The sequence below is a fragment of the Myotis daubentonii genome, chromosome 18, assembly GCF_963259705.1.
Source record: "Myotis daubentonii chromosome 18, mMyoDau2.1, whole genome shotgun sequence".
Classification (NCBI taxonomy): domain Eukaryota; kingdom Metazoa; phylum Chordata; class Mammalia; order Chiroptera; family Vespertilionidae; genus Myotis; species Myotis daubentonii.
In genome coordinates this window covers 25,315,841-25,339,220 of record NC_081857.1, presented here as the reverse complement: position 1 = coordinate 25,339,220, position 23,380 = coordinate 25,315,841, and the positions used below count along the sequence as shown (strand labels likewise).

The 23,380-nt window shown below is 43.5% G+C and overlaps 2 protein-coding genes and 1 pseudogene across 9 annotated transcripts in view; 1 reads left to right on the top strand and 2 right to left on the bottom strand.

Moving 5' to 3' along the window:
- RC3H1 (ring finger and CCCH-type domains 1) overlaps positions 1-3,349 on the bottom strand; it is a 72,266-nt gene extending 68,917 nt beyond the window's left edge. For 6 of the 8 annotated variants that reach the window (XR_009449894.1, XM_059674694.1, XM_059674697.1 and 3 more), the window contains exon 1: positions 3,214-3,349. The gene's annotated coding sequence lies outside the window, so the exon portion shown is untranslated. The remainder of the gene's footprint in view (positions 1-3,213) is intronic. The other 2 variants (XM_059674700.1, XM_059674695.1) reach the window with 2 other exon arrangements.
- LOC132221109 (antifreeze protein Maxi-like) lies at positions 1,920-18,186 on the top strand. Its single transcript, XM_059675044.1, has 5 exons — positions 1,920-1,928; positions 2,710-3,803; positions 12,540-12,722; positions 16,407-16,494; positions 17,799-18,186. The coding sequence occupies exons 1-2, from the start codon at positions 1,920-1,922 to the stop codon at positions 3,643-3,645; spliced, it is 945 nt and encodes a 314-aa protein (XP_059531027.1). The 3' UTR covers positions 3,646-3,803; positions 12,540-12,722; positions 16,407-16,494; positions 17,799-18,186.
- A 3,967-nt stretch (positions 18,187-22,153) lies between these two features.
- LOC132220359 (ferritin, heavy subunit-like) lies at positions 22,154-23,078 on the bottom strand (annotated as a pseudogene).
- Between the last annotated feature and the right edge of the window lie 302 nt (positions 23,079-23,380).

Below are 23,380 nucleotides of genomic sequence, written 5' to 3'. Positions count from 1 at the left end.
GACCAGGGTTTGAGTAACTTTTTAACTATTAATTATGTGGCCTTTTTGCTAGTTACTTAGCTTTTCCTAGCCTTAGATTCTTCATATGTAAATTGAGAATATTACAGCCTAAGTAGGAGAATTAAATGAGAATGTTTTTATTCATTCAACAAAAATGCTTTGAAAAACTGTAATTTTCTATACAAAAAAACCCCACAAACCCAAACATGTTTTCAAATGAATTGAACATATATTGACTTTCAATATTACCAAGAAAATACAAATCTGATTCTTAAGCTATGGTCCCAAAATTTTTTAGAAGAAAATTCTTTTTAAAAAAAATATATTTTATTGATTTTTTACAGAGAGGAAGAGAGAGGGAGAGAGAAACATTGATAAGAGAAACATCAATTCAGCTGCCTCTTGCACGCCCCCTACTGGGGATGTGCCCGCAACCTGGGTACATGCCCTTGACTGGAATCGAACCTGGGACCCTTCAGTCCCCAGGCAGACGCTCTATCCACTGAGCCAAACCGGTCAGGGCTGAAAGAAAATTCTTAACTATTACTTGAGAAATTCTGAATTGAAGTAATCAGAATAGCCGAAACCGGTTTGGCTCAGTGGATAGAGCGTCGGCCTGCGGGCTGAGGGGTCCCGGGTTCGATTCCGGTCAAGGGCATGTACCTGGGTTGCGGGCGCATCCCCAGTGGGAGGTGTGCAGGAGGCAGCTGATCGATGTTTCTCTCTCATCGATGTTTCTAACTCTCTATCTCTCTCTCTTCCTCTCTGTAAAAAATCAATAAAATATTTTAAAAAAACACACACAAAAAACTGAAGTAATCAGAATAAACATTGAAAATGAAGATATGACAGCTGAGGGATCATATCATAAAAAAGTTTTGACATAAATAAAACACAATACCTTAACACTTAAAAACTTTGTTTTCAGAAAAATGACATTAGGTATGAGGCAAATTAGTCCTTCAACAACATGATGAGATTTTTTCATAACAAAGCACAACTACTTACAATGTACAAAGCTCTTAAGTTACTAAAATTGTTGTAAATTGTTGTAATAAAAAAAAATCATGGATTTGAGCACTTAAAAGTGTCCTTTCTAAAATTTATTCTCAGGAAATTCACATTAGCAAGAGCCATGTGAAAGTTGTTCTTTCCCCATCACTTAAAAAGTAAAAAAAAGCCGAAACCGGTTTGGCTCAGTGGATAGAGCGTCGGCCTGCGGACTGAGAGGTCCCAGGTTCGATTCCGGTCAAGGGCATGTACCTGGGTTGCGGGCATATCCCCAGTAGATGTGCAGGAGGCAGCTGATCGATGATTCTCTCTCATCGATGTTTCTAACTCTCTATCTCTCTCCCTTCCTCTCTGTAAAAAATCAATAAAATATATATTAAAAAAAAAAGTAAAAAAAATCCACAAGTTACTTATGCTACACATAAAATGAAAGTCATTCATATTCACCCACTATACTTAAATCCCAAACAAGATAGTTCAACCTCCAGGTTTATCCAATTGCTAGTCTATTTACTGTCAACTCTTAGACAAGAACTAAGGGCTGACTAGTAAGGGCAGCTCATTAAACTTCATATACAGTAACCTGAAAATGCTTTGAATTATAACAGACATGGACAACAATTCTAATTAGCAATTTACCCTAAAGATATTACCAAGAAAATGCAAATCTGATTCTTGGGCTATGGTCCCAAAACTTCTTAGGACGATACTAACTGGCATGTTCGCTGCACAGATCAACCTTCCTTTTACAAATACCAACTAGATGAACCACACAATTTAGTCTTAAAGAGTGGAAAGCAATCTTCTTAGATGCACTGCAAACAACTTTAATATAATAATGTCTGCACACCTAGGTAGAAAATGTAATAGAAATAACCTGAATCATTTAATGCCCCCCTCACTTGGAAATGGATGTGGTAGGTGCCTTTAAAAATTAAGTTTAAGAGAAGTAGTAGTTACCTGTGGAAGTCTCAGACACCACTACCATGGGACAAATATAACGAATACCTGTTTCTTGATAAGCTTAAACAGCAAAACAGAACAGTTGTTTCCAGTTTTTGAAAAATTACAATAACGTTTTTGGAATCTTATAAAATATGCTTTAGAAACCAAACGTCAAGCTCAGAGGAAAGGGTTGGTCTTGAATAATTTTAGGAGTTACTGAAAGACAAAATTAGAACATGAGACAGGACACAAGAAGTTCTAGCCTGCGGACCAACCACTCTGCCTCCTGAAGGAAGGAGTGCTCGCTCCATCGGGTCCATTTCACGCCAGTGGCTGTTGCTTCCTAGGCGGCACATTAGTAATGCACAACGGTTCGGTTCGTGCGAAGAAAAGTTCTTTCTATTCAAACATTACAATTCGTCTTTGCGTCGCCGGCAAGCGGCTTTGTTTCCAGTGTCAGGGACTATTCTGGGACGTCAAGAGTTACATCCCGAGCGCTCCCAAAGCGCCCTGTTCCACTCGCACCGGGACGTGGGCGTCGCTGATGTTTAGCGATAACTGATCCCTGGAGATGCGTAAAGGGGAGCGCCGGGCTCCAGACGTCCATCCCTGTCCATCCTGCCAGCTAACCATCACCTTCCACCGTGCACACTTTTTGGTGCTGCACTTACATTTTTTTAAAAAGACACCTGCATCTACGATTTCCCTCTCTCGCCACCAGGAAGAAAGACGACTATCTGGATCGATCTCTAGGGAAAGAGACGCTGTAAACCCCCCTGGGCCGGGAAGGGAGCAGATCCGAGGAGCAGGGAGGCAGAGGCGGCGCCTGTTTACAGACGCCTTCACCTCCCCCACCCCGCAGACTCGGGGGGGGGGGGGTCCAGCAGCGTTTCCCGGGCGCTGTCCCCTCCCAGCCCGGCCTCGCAGTCTCGGAGCAGCTGGACAGCCGGCTGGCCCCCTCCCTCCCTCCCTCCCTCCGGCCGCAGCCTCGCTCGCCCTCCCCAGGTCCCGAGCAGCGTCCGCACCTCCCACGGCCTACCCGCCCCGCAGGCCCTCCAGGCGGCTGGCCGAGGCCTAGAGGCCGCTGGCCACGAACTAATCCCCGGCCGCCGGCGGGGCCCGAGGCCGGCCGGGCGGGCGGACGCGGCCCAGGAGCAGAGGACGGGCGGGGACAACCCCTTCCTCGCCGCCGCTGCCCATTGTTCCCGACCGAGCCCGGGCCGCCCCGCTAGCTCCCGGGCCGCCGCCGCCGCTCACCGCGCTGGTCCGAGCAGAAGCTCCTCTCAGCTCCGAGTCCCGGCGGCCGTCGCCACCGCCGCGGCAGCCACCGCCACCGCCGCCGCCGCCGCCGCCACCGTCGACTCCGACTCTGTCCCAGGCCGCCGGGCCCCGGCCGCCGCCACCGCCAGTGCCGCCTGCGAGCCCCCACCTGCTGCTGCGGAGGCCGCTTGGGCAGCAGGGGCCATCTTGTTGGTCGGCCTCCTCTTCCTCCTCCTCCTTCTCCTCCTCCTCCTCCGCCCGGTCGCTCTAGTCTTCGTCCCCTTCCTCTTCCTCGGGCTCCCGCTCCCGCCCCGGAGACTGGGCGGGGACCAGGGCGAGGCCCCACCTTCCGGGGCGGGGCCAGCGGGGGCGGGGCTAGAGAAGGGCGGAGTCAGCGGAGGCGGGGCGGGCGCGGGAGGGTCGCTCTGAGTCACCTTCCGCCGACGCCACGCCCGACGGGGAGGCGGGCGACGCGCACCGCCCGGAGCCCCAGCGCACCGCGCCGGAGCGGAAGAACTGGTCCCGGGTCCGCACGGCCCGGCCACCGGCGCCTCCGCGCCCAGCCAGCAGGTGGCCCGACGGCGAAGGTGAATTGGAAAATTCCCGACGTTGCCCTCCAGTCCCGCACTACCTCTACCCGCGTGGCTTTCGCAGCCCTTGTCCCTCCATTCTTGTTGCTTTGCCACGGGTCGCCTCACCCGCCCCAGAAGCATTTGTTCTCACTTCATTTTACCCAGATTCTCTATCACAACAGCTTTGCCCCAGCCACCGCTCGCAAGAGTCCCCAAAGAGTTCGACCTCGCAACAGGGCGAAGCGGCCCAAAGGCCTGCACACTTGTTGCCCCAGAAGGTGTCCCCAGGCCCCTGGGAAGGGAAGAGCTCTCTGGGGAAGGGGGGGGTGGGGGGACGGGGGCACAGAGCGGGGACAGGAAAAGATTCGGCCCCTGGAATGGCTCCCGGACCTGAGAGCCAACCTCGAGATGGCTGAAAGTTTCTTCTCCCTTATGGAGAAGGAGCCATGCTGCTTCGGGGTAATGGGAGACCCCCTGCAAGGCCATTCAGTTTAGCCAGATCCTAGCTTTTAAGAAGTGAGAGAAATGGAATGCTTTTCATACGATGCAGATCTAATTTCAAAATAAATGGTTTTATTAGAATAGAGAAGCGAGATCGTCCTCAAATAAGCACCCAGTTAATAGTCCTCTGCACTGTCATCCCCATTTTTGTGTTGTGTGTGTGTGTGTGTGTGTGTGTGTGTGTGTGTGTGTGTGTGTGTGTGTGTTTGCCCCAGATCTTGGCTAAGAGCGCAGAGATGTTGCTTTCCCATCCTTTCTTCACTGCCTGCATCACCAATACCAAGGAAAGTGCTGTGCTATATTTAGAGACGCTTCTGCCCTTAAGGTGATAAAATCCAGTCACTATGACAGATAGTGTTTTTATATTTTCTGTAAATAGTACATCACACACCTAGAAGCCCCACTGATGTTTTCCTATTGATTGGAAATGACTGCCTTTGAAGTGAACTAAGTCTGTAACCTTGTCTTCAACCTACTAATTAGTAGCCCCAGTCCTACAAAGAGCAAATTTCCAGCTACCACAGAGGGATTAGGCTAGCGTGTGCTAACCTAAAGGCTATCTCCCACCTCAAACAGCCAGGCCTCAGTCCCCTGCTAGGAAAAACATTAATCTGCTCCTGCTTTTCCTCCTCCTCTCTTCTTTTCACTACTAGGGAACCTTCCACAACAGAAGGTTTGAGCGGCTGTTGCTAGGCAAACATGCCAACTTAATTTGTTTAGGGGAAGCCAGTAACTTCCCTTACAACCAAGCAACCTATTAATTCTTTGACCTATTAATAGTTGTAGCTAGGTTGGTAAAGCCCCTTCAAGGTTCCCTTAAAAAAATAGAATTTTTAACTTAAATGTATTTCACCAATATTTCAGTTAAAAATAAGTTTAAAATGAAGGGGCTCCCCCAAAATTCACTTTAGTGGTATAATTAAACATTTGGCAGAAAAAGGGGAAGAGCAGCTTTGAAGTGTTTACAATAAAAACTAATCTACAAGAAGTCATTTTTATGCTTTAAATTCCCTGATTAGGCTAAACATTTAAGATATAGAGAATGATTTATCCCTTCAGATTGAGCCTATTTACTAGTAGAATAAAGATAATATGGTTATGCAGTGAGAAAAAAAAAAGGATTTTATTCCCAAATTAACTCTGTAAGGATTTTAGCTAGTGAATTAAGCTCCTTTTTCCTGATTTTGCTGTTTAAAAGTTTTTGCTATGTTATTGTTATGTAATAGTAACATTTTTCAGGGGGTTGAGACTTAATACAAATAAGATTAAATCTGATATTATGTTGAAATTTAAATTATATATATTTAATCTTCTAAACTCCTAAAATTGTTTTAATCCAGTGAAATTTTTATTAATACAATGAAACTGTGTTTGAGAAGTACCTTGAGCTAAGATAACACATTAAGAATGAATTACTAGCCCTAGCTGGTTTGGCTCAGTAGATAGAGTGTGAGCCTGTGGACTAAAGGGTCCCAGGTTCGATTCCAGTCAAGGGCACATACCCGGGCTGCAGGCTCAGGCCCCAATAGAGGGCATGCAGGAGGCAGCCAATCAATGATGTTTCTATCTCTGTCCCTTTCCCTTACTCTCTGAAATCAATAAAAAAATATTTTTTTAAAAAAAAGAATGGATTACTAAAGACAAACAGGTTAAAAGTTTTATATTATTTGTACAGACAGTCCTTTCATGGTTACGTTGCCAGCTCCCATTTATTTATTTAAAAAAAAGTTCTGTCATTTTGATGTATGTACATATGTGCTTTGTGTTTTTTATTATTTACCACAAGTGAAGGTCAGGAATTGTTATCTTTCTCTTAAATTTTTTTTACTGTTTCACTTCATTACTGCTGTGTATGTGCTCCATGTGAGTGATGTAGGTGCTTATGTAGGTGGGTTCTGACTTATGGTGAAAATTGCATTATGTTGCACCATAGGAATGGGTCTCTGAGTAATTCAAGGATCCACTGTACTCAGAAATCACTATTTTGTAGCTTTAACACAATTTAAATAATTTAGTTTTATTTTATATTTTATAATTTAACTAGAGACCCGGTGCATGAAAATTCATGCACTGGAGGGGAGGTCCCTCAGCCTGGCCTGCCCCCTCTCACAGTCTGGGAACCCTCAGGGGGGGAAGGTGACACCCCCATCACACCTCTGCTGCTGCCACTGCTGGCAGTGCAAGCCTTGGCTGACCCTGGTTACCTGAGCCCTGAGCAGCTGGGCAGCTGCCAGCCAAGGCTTGCCTGTGCCTCGGGCTGGCCTTGGGCAGCTGGGGGTTGAGGGGACTGGGGGACTCTGGAAGCAGGCGCCCCGGTGGGGCTGAGGGGACTGGGCGCTGCCATCTTGTGGTTGTGGTTGCTGCCATCTTTGAAGGTGGGACAGTCAATTAGAATATTCCCTTCTTATTGGCTGTGGGCACCGCCATATTTGCGATGGTGTGAGGGTTCAATTAGCATATTCCCTCTTTATTAGATAGGATTCTGATATAGAATACCTAGAAATTTTATTGATTTCAGAGAGGAAGGGAGAGAGAGATAAAAACATCAATGATGGGAGAGACTCATTGATTGGCTGCCTCCTGCACACCCCCCACTGAGGATCAAGCCTGCAACCCAGGCATGTGCCCTTGACTGGAATCGAACCTGGGAACCCTTCAGTCCATAGGCTGACGCTCTATCCACTGAGCCAAACCAGCTAGGGCTAAAAAATATATTTTTATTGATTTCAGAGAGGAAAGGAGAGGGAGAGAGAGATAGAAACATTGATGTGAGAGACAATATTAATTGGTTGCCTTCTGTACATGCCCCAACCAGGTAACGAACCCTCAACCTAGGTGTGTGCCCTGACTAGGAATTGAATCCACAACCTTTCGGTATATGGGAGGATGCTCCAACCAACTGAGCCACCTGGCCATGGCAGTGGTCAGCATTTTTTGGTAAATGCAGGTAATAAATATTTTAGACTTCACAGGCCAAGAGATCTCTGTCACAACTACTCAACTCTGCCAGTGCAGCAGAAAAGCAGCCATAGACTATGTAAACAAATGAGCACAACTGTGTTTTATTAAACTTTATTTACAAAAACAGGCAAAAAGAGATAGTGGGCTGGATTTGGCCCCCCAGACTGTTATTTGCCAACCCTGTCTTATATGAAGAGAGATTATATTTGCTATAGCCAGGGAAAGTATTTTATTATTATTATGTTCAACAGCAGCATTAAAAGCTTTACATGTAATGACCAATGTTTGCTATTAAACACAATTAATTAAACAGACAGGGCTCCTGCCTTCCAAGGAATTACTAACCTAAAACAACAACAGCACAGACATAATATTTATAAGTATTCCTGAATGAGTAATTGCCATATAAACAGATGACGACTCTACAGGGCTAAATGTGGAACTGAATTCAGAGGTGGGCAGATTTTCCCAATGCTATTGATTTACAAATATTAGATAAGATTAAAAAAAAAAAAAAAAAAAGCACAAGGGCTCATTCAGGAGCCAAAGAGAACAATGTCCCAGGCTAGCTCCTCCTTTTCAGCAAGAGGCTTTAAGAGAGCATTTTTCAAAAGGATCCCTCTTCCAATTGTAATTTCTTTTATAAGATACATTATTGTCTGACTTATCCTATGAGGTTAGGGGCTGTGTTATGGTTGCAATTTTTTTAAAAATATTTTTTTATTGGTTTCAGAGAGGAAGGGAGAGGAAGAGAGAGAGATAGACACACCAATGATGAGAGAGAATCATTGATCGGCTGCCTCCCGCACACCCCCTACTGGGGACTGAGCTGAAACCCGGGCATGTGCCCCTGACCGGAATCAAACCTGGGACCCCTCAGTTCGCAGGCTGACACTCTATCCACTGAGCCAAACCAGCCAGGAGCTATGGTTGCATCAAAGAAAAATGTTTCCCTTTCTCAACAGGAATACTAGTAAACTTAGAAGAAAAGTCAGTAGGGAAATTTGTTCATGTGCTCATGTATGTATGCGTATGGTTAAATCAAGTGATTGGTAATTCAGTAACCTATTGCCTCCAATTACAGAAATGATGCAATAGTTGCTGTTGGATAGGGCAAGATTCCCTTATAACTCCTCATGTTCCTGAAAGATAGACATGTATAATGAATATTTGTAATATTTTGGCTGCCCAATATCTTAGCTTCTCCTCCTTAAACTGTTTGGGAATGTTCCATTTGAGAATTTTTGTGGGTGGCAGGATCTCTTCTACTGTAGAGGCCAGAAAGTCCAGCTACTCGCCTTCTGCCCTCTGCCCTGCCCCCACAGTGATCCTAGGGTGAGGGGAAGTGACCTAAACTTCTTGGTAAACTGCATGTTCTTACTTGAGTCTTTTAATCTGGACTGAGTTACACGGGAGTACGTAGAATTCATCCCACTAGCATCTGTGATATCTATCCACAGTGTGGTGGGACAATGGCAGCAATCCCTGGGGTGGTGTCCAGCATTCACTGGCAATGGCAGTGGTACACTTACCAGGCCATTTCAGGACAGATTTTAGCTGTGGTTCTGGCTATCAAATCTACCTTCAGTTCCCTTCTTTACCATTAAACTGTGAGCCACTCAATGTTCTTCCAGAAAATTCCCTTTCTGCTTAAGTTAGCCACTGAGATAGTTTAACTTATGAAGGGAAGGGTGCAGAAATCCAGGGAAGGCAGAAATAATCCACTTTCCCATTTCTCATATAGTTGCCCTTCACTCAGTTTAATGAAGTTATCCATGTTTTTTCTTTCTTTGGGCCCTGATATGACCCTAGTCATTAGATTCTCAAAACTTAAGAGTACATCGGTATTCATTTCACTTAAACTGAAGTGAAGGTATCCTAAGGTAGGTTTCCTTTTGTTAACTAAGTTCATTGATTATACCCAAATAATAAGCACTCCTCTCAAAGTTTTACTCATTCTGCTAAGAATGTTTAGTGTCTGCATTAAAAACAAATACACAGATTTCTCAAGGGGAAAAGTTCCATATAAATCTCTGTTTAGCTAAAAATCATTACAAATGCAAAGTGCTTTTTTTTCTTTTCTTGAGTTCCTTTTGCTAACAAGGATCTTCCTAATCAAGGGTTTCATTTGGGGCAATCAAAGCCCTCCTTGCTAAAATTACATGGAAAAGGGATTCTTTTTAAAATTTTTGCAGGAGTATTTCAATGCCCATAATTGAAGTGTTCATTTATAGATCTTTTCTGCAAATTTGTAACCTTGTTTCTGCAACATCTAATTCAGCCTCAGATGTTCTCAACTGATGATATTCGCAGCCAATGGAACAAAATTAATTTGCATTTTCTTTATTACAATCACAATAAATATTTAATAACCTGTTATGTGCCCGTCACTATGTTGTGGTGTATTGGAGGCAGAGCAAAAGTGCATGAGAAGTTTGCAAGGATATGAAGCAATTAGTTCTCTCATGTGATGTTAGTGAGGGTGTGAAATGCTTTGGAAAGAAATCAAAACATCGATGAGCTAGCCATCCAACTTGTGGGTATTCGGAAGAACTGAAGCAGGATCTTGAAGATATACTTGCACACCCATGTTCATTGTAGCATTGTTCATAATAGACAAGAGGTGGAAATAACCCAAATGTTTATCTACTGATGACTGGATAAAGAAAATGTAGTATACACACGCAGTGGAATTATTATTCATCATCAAAAAAGGAAGTCCTTTCATATGCTGGGACATAAATGAATCTTGAGGACATTATGCTAAGTGAAATAAGCCAGTCACAAAAGGACAAATACTGTATGATTCCACTTACATGAGGTATCTGGAGTAATCAGATTCATGGAAACAGAGTAGAGTAGAGGTTGCCAATGAGGGGAGAGGGGAAATTTGGGAGATGTTTATCAGGTATAAAATTTCAGTTTTTCCAGATGAAAACGTTCTAGAGTCTGTTACACAACAATATAAACATAGTCAACACCACTGAACTGAACACTTAAAAATGGTTAAGATGGTAAAATTGTTTTTTACCATAATTTTAAAAATTAATTAAAAATCGATACTATTATAGAAGGACTCAAAAATCCTATCTGTGAGGGAGTTTCTTTTTTTAATTAAAATTTATTGGGGTGACATTGGTTCACAAAACCGTACCAATTTCAAGTGTACAACTCAGCATCGTGTGCCCATCACTCAAAGCAAAGTCTCTTTCTCATTTACCCCCCCTCCCCCTTTGCACACCATCTCTTCCCATCCCCCTTTCCCTCTGGCTGTCACCACACTATTGTCTGTGTCTATGTGATGCATATATATATTTCTTAATCCCTTCACCTTCTTTCATCCAGCTTCCCAACCCTACTTACCTCTGTTATCTGTCATTCTGTTCCATGTATCCATGCCTCTGGTTCTATTTTGTTTATTTTATTCATTACATTCCACATATACGTGAGGTCATATGGTATTTGTCTTTCTCTGACGGGCTTTTTTCACTTAGCATAAAAATCTCCACATTCACCCATGCTGTCACAGAGGTAAGATTTCCTTCTTTTTACATCCGAGTAGTATTCCATTATGTAAATGTACCACAGCCTTTTTTATCCACTCATCTTGGGCATATACCCACACTTGTAGCTTCGAAAATTGGGATCTTGATTAATAACTCCACAAAAAACACATGGAACCAGAAGTAGAGAATTACACAGATAAATCTATGCTAAGTGCCTTTTGAAACATGCTAACCACACTTTGTTTTTTAGGGAAGATGCATTACAAATCATTTTGAGATAATGCAATAAACGATAACAAAAAAGTAACAATAGCAATCAATATTAATTGAGTGCTTACTGTCATCAGGCATTGTTCTAAATGTACTGACTTACTTAATTCTTTTGTTGTTGTTGTTAATCCTTACCTGAGGATATTTTCCCATTGATTTTTAGAGCGAGTGGAAGGGGGGGAGAGAGAGAGAGAGAGAGAGAGAGAGAGAGAGAGAAACATCAATGTGAGAGAGACACATCAATTGGTTGTCCCCCTCCCCTGCATGTGGGGATCAAGCCTGCAACCGAGGTACATGCCTATGACCAGAATCGAACCCAGGACCTTTCAGTTCACAGGCTGATGCTCTATCCACTGAGCCAAACTGGCTAGAGTGACTCATTTAATTCTTACACAGACTTATAAATAAGTATTATTTTCATTATCTTCATTTTTTAAATGAGAAAAAAGAAAAATCAAGTTGCTTGTCCCGAGGTCACTCATCAGAAAAGTAGTAGAGCTGGGAATTGAATCTTAGGCTGTGCTGACAGAGTAGGAGGGAAAAACCCACCCAATATATTTGGATATGAGAAAACATATTTTCAGGTACATTCAGTGGGAAATTTGGAATAAAACCAAAAGATCAATTTGGTTTTTAACTTTCATAAAATGTTGAAAACTCAGAAATGTTTGGTGAAGGTTGGAGTGAATTTTTAAAGAATTCCATCAGTGTTCAAAATCATCCAAGGAGTATATTAGATAACAATGTATTTCAATCTCCTAGGAGAATATCCATGAAAAAGCACACCTTGCATCTCCTTGGGTATTAACTAAGAGCTTACTTGTATTACAAACAGCTTTACCCACTGAAGGATTGAAGACAGTCTCTCTGTACATCTGAGAGCAAGCATCAAGCCAACCTTTAATTAAATCAGAAGCTCTGGTTCAAAAGGAGATGGAGCGGGGTTTTTTGTTTGTTTGTTTGTTTGTTTGTTTTTAAGTAATCCTCACCCTAGGATATTTTTTCTATCGATCTTTATGTTTTTATTTTATTTGTTTAATACATTTTTATTGATTTCAGAGAGGAAGGGAGAGGGAGAGAGAGATAGAAACATCAATGATGACAGAGAATCATCGATTGGCTGCCTTGATTGGAATCGAATCTGGGACCCTTTAGTCTGCAGGCCAACACTCTATCCACTGAGTCAAACCAGCTAGGGTCCATTGATTTTTAGAGAGAGTGGAAGAGAGGAAAGGAAGGCAGAGAGAGAAACATTGATGTAAGAGAGACACATCGATAGGTTGCCTCCTGTACACACCCCCACCCGGGCTGGGATAGGGCTTGCAACCCAGGTACGTGCCCTTGACTGGGAATCCAACCCGGACCTTTCGGTCCTCAGGCCGACGCTCTAACCACTGAGCAAAACCAGCCAGAGCTGATGGAGCATTTCTTGAGATCCAGTAATGTCTCTGGAGACCTTTCTTCTCTTGGGTTTATGGGCTAGCTAGTCCCTGTCGTCCTCTCTTCTTCACAGGTGCCACCCCCCTATCTATGTTTCTCCTTACAAGGCTGAGAAAACGACCAGCTTCAGTGACCTCAGGAAAAAGCCCAGGGCCCTTTCGTTTTTAAGGAATTACTGTCAATTGCTATGGGAAACAAATATGTGGTCAAAAGAAGCTGACCAAAATGGGGAAGTAGCAATATGCACAAATTTTCAGTAAGTTCTTTAAATTATTCCTCATACTTTACCAAAATGAGTTAGCAGATTGCAGCTAAACTAATTTTATCATAGTCCTACCTAGAACTTGCCTTTCACATGATAATTATTTATTGAGGACTTATAAATAGATTGCATGACAGTATGGCTGTGTATTTGTGTCTTATGAGTTTGGTCAATGTGAATTGTCTTTAAGATACTCCTTATCTTTTTTTTTTTTTCAATCCTCACTCGAGGAGAGAAAGAGAGGGGGTTAGGGGCAAGAGAGAGAGAGCGGGGGGCAGCGGGGGGGTTGGGGGAGAGAAACATTGGTGTGAGAGAGAAATAACAATCTGTTGTCCCCCATATGCGCCCCCACTGGGGATTGAACCTAGAAAACAGGTATGTGCCCTGAGACTGGGAATCAAGCCCATGACCTTTCAGTACATGGGCCGGCCGATGCTCCAACCAACTGAGCCACAATGGCCAGGACTCCTTATCTTTAAGTAATTGAGAAAATGCAGTTTATAAAAAAAAGCTCCTTGAAACCCGTATGATCCTATTAACCAATGTCACCCCAATACATTTAATTAAAAAATAAAAGCTGAGGAACCGTGGCGATTCTTCCAAGTCTTCTGCCGAAGAGGGCCTGCCAGAGCAGAGCTCCTAAGCCACATTCCCGACTCATTCCCCCAGACTGTTACACAGCTCTGCTTGTTCTACCTTGATTTTGGCTACACCAGAGGAGCCATAAAGTGCCATGGTCAAGAGAATAGACTTTAGAGCTAGGCTGCCTCAGTTTGAAGCATGACTCTCTTATTTATAAAGTCACCTAGAGCAAGCCAATCTTTCTATGCCTAAGTTTCCTCAGATGAAGTAAGACCAGGGATCCTGGAAAACTAGGAAGTTTGTTAGTGAGGATAGAATTGTGGCAAGGGAAGTCAAAGACTTGGCGGGTCAGTTTCCTTTAGGCTCTGGATGTGGCCGATGAAACATTCTTCTCCTGTTATGCCAGAGGACACAACCTGGTGGTTCTCTCCAGATCTGATGTCTGTCTCCATGGGTCAGGGGCTGGATGGACATGTCTGGTATTTGCCTTGGTGGCTATCTATATATTAGAAAATAAAAATCTTACTCACATTCATGCAACAGAGGTGGAATAAAAGTAGCAGAGGTGGAAGTCTCATTCAGCTCTGATTCCAAAGCCAGTGAGCCTCACAGGACCCCACCCTCCTGGTTTAAAAGAGAGACAACAGCAGAGCACAGTCGGGATCAGACAATGAGGGGAACATTTCCTGTGCTCCTGGGAAGTGCTTCACTCTGACATGCAAAATGTGTATCCAGAGCAGTCCTTGCCCTCAAGGAGGTCACAGACTCCTCATGTAGGTAAGAGTGACAAACATGGAAGTCCGTGGTACAAACTAGGTGGTCAGATACTACAAAGGCCAGAGAAGAGAAAGATTACTGTGAGCTGGCATAGTCGGGGAAGGCTTTAAAGTTGATCAGAAACTTTAAGAGTGGGCTAAGTTGATATTGATAGAGGAGAAGGATAGTACATCCCCGTGGTTTAAAGATTATGAAGGAGAGGATCACTCCCAAGGAGAACAACATGACTGAATCAAGGTCCTGCAGGACAGGCAGAGTGGGGGCCTGATGATAACAGGCCTTCACAGCAGGAAGATCGTTTAGATAGGATGAGTTTGGTATACAGGGTGAGAATGTTTAGGAAGGCCAGCCAGGTGACAACTGACTGCAGGAATCCAGATCTGAGATGCTGAGGTATCCATCAGAGGTGAAGTAGGTGAGAATGAATAGGAGGAACTGATATTTAGGAGGAAATATTATTAGGTCTTCATTTTCAGGAGCAGTGAAATAGAAGGATGGGTTCAAAATAATTCTTAGGTTTCTCCTCTGTCCACTGATGTTTACTCAGTTTTTCCCCCTTCCCTCCCTTCTCTTCCTTTGAACTGTCTTCCCCCAGCCACATGTAAAACTAATAAGGAGTAACATAAGATCAAGTTTTTGTGAAAAGCTCTTCTTGGTGAGTTTATAATTGTTTATCTCAATGGGAAAAGTATGTCAAGAATCAAGGACCTTCTTTCTTGCTTTTAGGCTATCTCCTTTGAACACTTCCTCTCTCTCTCTCTCTCTCTCTCTCTCTCTCTCTCTCTCTCTCTCTCTCTCTCTCTCTTCCTTTTGATATTTAGGTATCCAAAAGGCTATATTTCCTTAGTCTACAACAATTTCCTTCTTTTGTTAGTTACATGTTCACCTGAAAAATCTCTTGAGTTTCATTCTGTTCTTCCAAATAGTGTTTGATTCTTCTGCAAACACTAATAAAAATAACCTGAAGTTACTACTAGACCTTTCATTCAAAAAGATAGCAATATTCTTTTACACTGTGTACGGATGTTATTATATTATGTAGATACACTGCATTTCCTTAGTGCCTTTTATCTGAGGCTCATAAGTACACAGCAAGCGCTAATTAATTCTTACAACAACCTTATGAACTATAATTTTTATGTGTATATAGTAGATGAATCACTCCGAAAGACCAGCAAGACACAGCCTTTGTGGGAGAGTAGGCTTGGCACAACTTCATGTATAAACAACCCAGTCAAATAGTTTAGAGCAGGAAAGGCAACATCGTATTTTGTTTAACTAAAACCACCAATGGAATTTCAGTAAGAGAATATTATCCAAATAATGACTTATCTAGGTTTCCACCAACAACACTTGGGTTTTGCAATAAACACCCCCAGAAAAAAAGAAGGAAGTGTTCAAACCTATTAATAACTACATCCTCAATCTCATTGTCTCTCCCAAATAAAGTGCTTAGGCAACAAAACAGTCCTAGTTATTAAAAGTGTGCTATGGGGTGACTCATCAACACTTTGCTTCCTGCTTAGATTTTCATGAGGGTCTCTCCTTGAGGTGCATAAGTCTTCATTATTTTCAGGTAGGCCGCTCTTTATCATAAGAACAAAAATGGGCTTTATAATGGAAAATATTTACAAGAAAATGGACTCTTTATTTTTCTAAGTTGGCTCAGGGAACAATAGAGGATCTATACCAACAAATGCTTTCTTTGCTCAGGAAAAATGGATTTAACACCTTTTCTTTTATTGGGAGCTTACCCTTATTCTAGCTTTTTCATATAGAAATTTCCAAATATATACAAAAGTAGACAGAAGGATATAATAAAGACCCTATGTACCCATCACTTAACTCAGTTATCACCTTGGCTCCTCTTTTTTGAAAACAATACATTTTTATTGATTTCAGAGAAGAAGGGAGAGGGAGAGAGAAATATAGAAACATCAAATGAAAATCGTACACCTATGGATGAGGACAGTGGGGAGCGTAAGGGCAGAGGGTGGGGTGGGAACCATGTGGAGGGGCGCTATGGGGGAAAAAAAGAGGAACAACTGTAATAATCTCAACAATAAAGATTTAATTAAAAAAGAAGAAGAAAGAAACATCAAATGATGAGAGAGAATCATTGATTGGCTGCTTCCGATTGAGCCTGTAACCTGGGCATGTGCCCTGACCGGGAATCAAACCTGACCTCCTGGATCATAGGTCAATGCTCAACCACTGAGCCACACCAGCCGGGGCCTGTTTTGTTTTTAATGGTGTCATATAATCTCTTATCTCTTGAAAGTTTTAGAGTTTACTTTTGTTTTTTGTTTTTGGTTGTAGAGGTGAGCCAGCTGGGCTGCATGGGCTCAGGAAACAAGTTCAGAAGCAAAAGGAGAGCCCTTGGAGTTTAGGAGAGAGAAAGACAAAGGTATGGAGCCTGGGGGAAGGCCAAAGGGGAAGGGAAAGGTGCCTTTGGTGTGCTCCTGAGAGGGAAAGTAAGCCTGAAAGCTTTAGAGTTTTAAAAAGAGTTTTCTTCCTATATTATCTCTGTTTTCTCTGGGTCCCTTTGTTCTGTTCCTCAGGTTTAGGATGATTGGACAGGAACCAGACAGTTGATTGGAGGCCACACACTGTGTATTTTTCCCAGGGCTATTCTGCAGGATCAGTTACTACTTTGTCTGATTTCAGGTTTTCAAAAGCTTGTTGAAATTTCTTATCTGCTGCTCTTTCTTCTCCCATTCTCTTCATTTTTGGAGGGTTAAGAGGTGGTCTTAGGCAGGAGTGTAGATACATTCATTCATATGATCAATCGGCCATCTTCAATCAGACTCTATTGAGAAATGTAAAATCTCTCAAAAATATAATTTGTAGATTATTTGATAATTGTCATTAACAGGAATAGCAAGATTTATAGAAATAGTCTTTAAATCTCATTTTTAAGTTTTCTATATGAAACTATTATTAGCTCAGTTGGGCAGAGCATAGCAAAATAATGACAAGGTCATGAGTTTGATGTCCATCAAGGTCAGCTAGCCTTTTTTAATTTCAAAGACTCCATCTTCTCCCCTAAACTCACAGAAAAAGTCCAGAATGTTGTTTTGGGTAGCTATAAAAGGCAAGAAATAATCCAGCTTTCGTTTTCCTGCTGCAACATGCTGCCACGGGAAGTTAAAGGAACAAAAACCACTGGGAAATTAAAGGGAAATGGTGAGAAGAATACAGACTTATCATTATAAACCAATTCACTTCTGGTGGGGGGGAAAATCAACCCATACTTCTTAGGTTTTTTCCTCAGAGGCAGACTTGTGGAGAAAATTTTATTGAGTCCTCCCAGGGACAACACCTTAAGGGTGTGAGGGCAGTGGGAAAAGTTGATCTTTGATGCAGCGATACCAGAGGCCTCAGCTGTTCCACAAAAAAAGTCTGGAGTTGGGGGTTCCTTCAAAATGATCCCACTTTAAGGCAAGAGGCCAGACTTTTATAACCTCACATTGACCACTTATTGGATGAGAACTATGCCCAGGAAGGGAGCGTGACATTCTGAGGACATGTCTTCGTTGAAGTGGCTCTTATCAGATGACAACAATTTCTAGAGAGTTTTGAGTTTGGAACCAGCAGGCAATGTCCCTGGCAGTGGGGGTAGCAGACCAAGGCATTGAATATGCTATACAATCTACTGCCCCTGGCAAGCTCAAGAGCTGAAATATTGCTTCTTTCTTCCATATCTCCTAGATCCTTAGGGAGAGAAGAAAATTAGAAGTTCGATGGCAGAAGTGCAACTGTATTTGGAGTGAGATGGAACAAAGGATCGGTCCAGTCCATAAAGCAAATAATTAGCTTCCAACAGACAGAATAATGGAATGACCTCTCCAGGGTTTGAGTTTTTTACTTCTGTCATTTTTGCATCTTGGGCATTTGAGTATATTTACTTTGGTTAAAAATCATGCTTGGTTTTAAATATAAAACCATAGTTGCCATGTGTAGGTTTATGGTGCAAAATTTGGGAAAAGCTCAAAGACAATACTTTCAGAAGAAAGAAAACACTCAGAATGAATTTCAAGTTCAGTTAACAAAGCACAGAAAAGTAATAGTAAAAAATTATCACATTTTTCACTATTTATATGTCTAGATATCTCTCTCTCTCTCTCTCTCTCTAATAATATACTAGGGGACCAGTGCACGAATTCGTGCACCTTGAAAGCAACTGTGGGCCTGGAAGCTGTGGTCGGCACAGGGGCAGGTCTCGGCCCATCCTCCGTGCCGCTGCCTGATCCCTCCCACTGTGGCCCCTGGTCCCGTCTGCCAGTAGCCCTGCTCCCACCACCGCTGCTCCCATGCGTTGAAGACACCAGTCCCACTTGCATCTGCTGACAGCACAAAGTGATTGGGGCTGGTGCCAGCAGGGGTGTGAGCGGTGGCTGCCATCCACGATCACCCCTCAGGAGCAGGGGGAGGTGGAGAAGCCCTGAAGGGTGATCAGGGCTGGCGCCTGGCACCGGCAGCGTGTGTGAGCGCCAGGCGGGACTGTGGTGCACGGGAGCAAAGAATTTTCAGTAACCACCAGAGGCTTGTCCCGATGACAGCGACTGGTGCCCTGCCTTGGTCTGGTGCCCCCACTCACCTGCTCCACCATCCTGCCATCGCTGATGCCCGCCATGTTCTGTGCTCTGCAACCTGCTGCCGATGCCTACCATGTTCGCGCGTGCCCCTTGGAGGTCAGTGCACGTCATAGCGACCAGTTGTTTAGTTGTTCAGTTGTTCTGCCATTTGGTCTATTTGCATATTAGGGTCATATATATATATATATATATATATATATATATATATATATAGACTGGAGGTCTGGTGCATGAAAATTCATGTACTGGAGGGGGGTGTCCCTCCGCCCAGCCTGCCCCCTCTCACAGTCCAGGAGCTCTCAGGGGTGGGAGGCAACCCGGCGATCAGAGGAAGGCAATGCCCCATCACACCTCTGCTGCTGCCACTGCCGGCAGCACAAGCCTCTGCCGGCCCTGGTTACCTGAGCTTCAGGTGACCCTGGGTGGCTGGGCAGCGGCCATCCGAGGTTTGCTTGTGCCTCGGACCGGCCTGCCCCGGTGGGGCTAAGGGGACTGGGCACTGCCATCTTGTGACTATGGGTGCTGCCATCTTTGAGGGTGGGGCAGTCGATTAGCATATTTCCCCCTCATTGGCTGTGGGTGTCGCCATCTTTGTGATGGCATGAGGGTCAATTAGCATATTCCCTCTTTATTAGATAGGATTATTTAAATATTTATAGCACTGATATATGGTACTACCTATACTTCAGGCTCTAAAATTGTATTTTGTTGTTGTCTCTTAAAAATATTTTGAGGAAAATAAGACATCAGCTAAAGTACTCCCATTTCCAGCCTTCCTCCCCTACCACCACTGCCACCTCTCTCTTCCCTTCTCCCCGGTGAGGGTTTATGTGCATTATTTTATCTCTAATAGTTACATTTTACTCCTTGGAAAAGGCAGAGACATTTAATAACATCTTTTGATTCAGTTCATTGATGCTAAAAAGTCAGAAATTCAATATTTTTTAAGCAAAGATATATCAAAATCATTCAAGACAAATAGCTAAATGAAACAATAGTTTCAAATTTTAATTCTGTTCCCTCAAGCTTCAAATCTGTGGGCAACAGAAGGTAAAGGAAGAGAGGGGAACTTCGCAGCCTAAAAACCTCTTTCATATTGTTGGGAAACTGAAGAACATTAGTCAACTAACCCACAACTTTAAAAGAGGCTGGGAACCAGTTTTTGTTAGGTAGCATCCTAATGGGTTCAACAGGGCAAGATGTATTGTGAAGAGAAGTGCTGGCTGAGTCATTGGTAGCAAACAACTGAACCTGGATTCTGACAGGCAGCTGGATTCAGCGTGGTCATGTGGTAAATGAGAACAAAGCCGTTTGGTTTACCTGTGTCAAATAAAGGCTGGAGGGATGGCTTCAGCATCATCGCAAAGGATCTTCAGGAAACTGGAAGTTATGCTTATCTGGTTCCTGCCTTTATGTCAACAAGGGCTCCATTGCCCATAAAATCTTAAAGCTATGAAATTCAAAAGGTACTTCAGGATATACCATGGAAAACAAGTCTCCCTTCCTCCCTTGTTCGCCAGCCCTCTCATTCCCTTACCAGAGACCAATGTTTCCAGTTTCTGATGCATTTGCTTCTAAGATATTCTCAAGTGTAGGTTTTGAAAATCTTTACTTTGTTTCTATTTTTGCTGCCACTACCCACTATCACTTAGAATCAATATAATAACTTTGAAAATAAATTTGGTCTTCTGAGTTTGTAGTAAAACTCTGCTGGCTCAGAATGTATCCCCACCAATAAGTAGTACATGACTGTAATGTTGTAAGTCAATTACACCTCAATTTTAAAAATACAGAGAAAGCAGTAATGGAGGAACAGGTAAACAACAACAACAAAACATTTTTTTTAGAAGAGAATTGACATTATCAGAGACCTTCCTGTGTAACCACAGTGACATTTTTGGGTCCTGCTTGGTTTTAGCCCTCCTCAGGGACATTTGCAAATGCTTCTCCTAGTACTTTGACTACAGTCATGTCACTGTCCTCCCATGGACCGTGTCTGGCTTCTCTCTATACAAACCTTAAGACACTACTCATTTTTTGTCACATCCCCCCCAAAACAAATCTACTTCACACAATACTGAGAAGGAAAGAAAAAGGTGAAGAATATCATATAATTTTAAATTCCTAATGGAACATTTTTGAACCCTTCCCAAAATACTACCAGCTACAGGGTCTCTCATTCTCTTCTAGCCCTTCATATACCCTCCTCTTAGAGTAATTTAGAGTAACTTCTCTAACTTATAATTGTCAATTTTCCCATAGAGTTTTGAAGCCTAGCCTCTCTAAGTGGGTTTAGCAAAGCAAGTCTGGCCCTGGGAAAGGATTCTCTTGTTCCCCTACCCCTAATCATCTTATTTTTATTATTACACTAGGGGTCCGGTGCACGAAATTCGTGCACTGGGTGTGTGTGTGTGGGGGGGGGTGTCCCTCAGCCCAGCCTGCCCCCTCTCACATACTGGGAGCCCTCAGGCGTTGACCCCCATCACCCTCCAATCGCAGGATTGGCCCCTTGCCCAGGCCTGACGCCTCTGGCCTAGGCGTCCGGCCCAGGCAGCGGGGACCTGCAGTGGCACCGGGGAGCGCCGCGATCGTGCGGGCTCCGCCCCTGCCCCTGCAGGATGCCTCTGGCTGAGGCGTCCGGCCTGGGCAGTGGGGACCCGCAACTGCAGCGGCCCCGCGATCGCGGGCTTCGCTTTAGGCCCAGGCAAGGGGCCCCTAGCTCCCGGGACTGCCAGCTTCGACCATGCCCAGCTCCCATCGCTGGCTCCACCCCTACTTCCTGCTATCACTGGCCAGGGCGGAAAAGGCACCTGATTCTCTGATCATGGCTTGGGGGGCAGGGCAAAGGCGGCCCCAGGGCCGCCTTTGCCCTGCCCCCCAGCTCTTAGCTCCCAGCTCTTAGCTCCCCCCTGGGTTTCCGATCACTGTCAGTGGCAGGGGGCTTCTTCCTGCTTTCCCTTTTGCCTCCCTGCATTGTGCCTACATATGCAAATTAGCCATCTTGTTGACAGTTAACTGCCAATCTTAGTTGGCAGTTAACTGCCAATCTTGGCAGTTAATTTGCATATAGCCCTGATTAGCCAATGAAAAGGGTATCGTCGTACGCCAATTACCATTTTTCTCTTTTATTAGTGTTGATTCCCAATTCTCTTTTTTTCCAGGGCAAATCTCTCTTATGAACTCTTGTTCTCTATACTTAGTTGCCACCTGCCTTCTCTGCCTGGATGTCTCATAGGCACTTTATTTTATCATGTCTCAAATCAAATTTGCATTCTTTATTTTCTTTCAAATTCTGTTCCTCCTTTGTATCTTTTATTTCAAAAATGCTACCACCATCCACCCAGGTACTCTAAGGCAGAAGCCAGGAACCATCCTTGACCCTTCTCTCCCTTCTCACACCTTCCACACTGGTAAGCATTTTGAGGAGGAGCAATATCTCCCAAATTTTACTTCTATACTCTTGGTGTTTACCTACTATTTGGTGAATTAATTAAAGTGCTTGATAAGAGCTTTTTCATTGAAAGAGTTAAAAGAACTCATTGTGCTAAGTTTCTGGATTTGTAATGCAACAATCAGATTTATTTAAAAAATGCAAAAACTTTGATTTGTACACACAACGATGAAGGAAAGCAGTCTTTTGTCAAATGGGGAACATGGGATTTTTAAGTAGCTGATTTGGGACCTACTACAATGGGCGGACTTGCTTTGTTGCCTTCAGATGTTAGGTCTCTTTACCTGACACTTCAGCAGGCTTTTAAAATGTGTCTTCTGCTGGGCCTGCTTTTCTAATCCCCTATGATATACAAGCTGGTGCTCCAGTCAGCCTGTGTTCCTCTTCTGTTTATCCAACTACTTTTCCGGGAAGCGTGAGAGATTGGTTTCACTGTTGGCAGAAGCCACGGTCTTCAGGTCTAACAGGAGCTTGTTTAACTTGTTCTCCAAACTCCAGAGCAGACTCTAGAGCTTGTATGCCAGCTCCCCAGTTATTTATATCAAGCCTGCTAATCACTGGAAGGCAGGTTTTACCTCCACGTTTTCTTAGAGGTCTTAGGAACTGTTTGACATGTTCCCTTTGCAAAAAGAGGTGTCTTCATTGTAATAACAGGCCGTAGATAAAGAAGCATCACTGATACGCAGCTCATAAGATGCCACGTGATTAATAGCAACCCTACAATCTTCAGAGATGAGGCCCTGGACCTGGGATGCCATCTCAGCTTTGGGGAAAACTAACAGTGCTTAAACAGTGCTACTTTTTCTAACAGCTTGACTTTTTATACAGTACTTTAATATACCTTACATAGTTACAACACTTTGCAACACATTTTCACATTCATAAACAGAGGAGAAGGAGAAATTATACTATTTTAGAGGCATGGAAATGGAGATTAAGTAATTTGCCACCAGGCCATATGATTAGCAAAAGACGATGGGTAGGAGTAGGCAGGGGGAAGTGATCTCAGATTCTAGCCCCTTGCCTTTTGACCCAAGGCTTATTCTAATACTCTAAACCAGCGGCTCTCAACCTGTGGGTCGCGACCCCTTTGGGGGGTCAAACGACCCTTTCACAGGGGTCGCCTAAGACCATCGGAAAACACATATATAATTACATATTGTTTTTGTGATTAATCACTATGCTTTAATTATGTTCAATTTGTAACAATGAAATTGGGGGTCGCCACAACATAAGGAACTGTA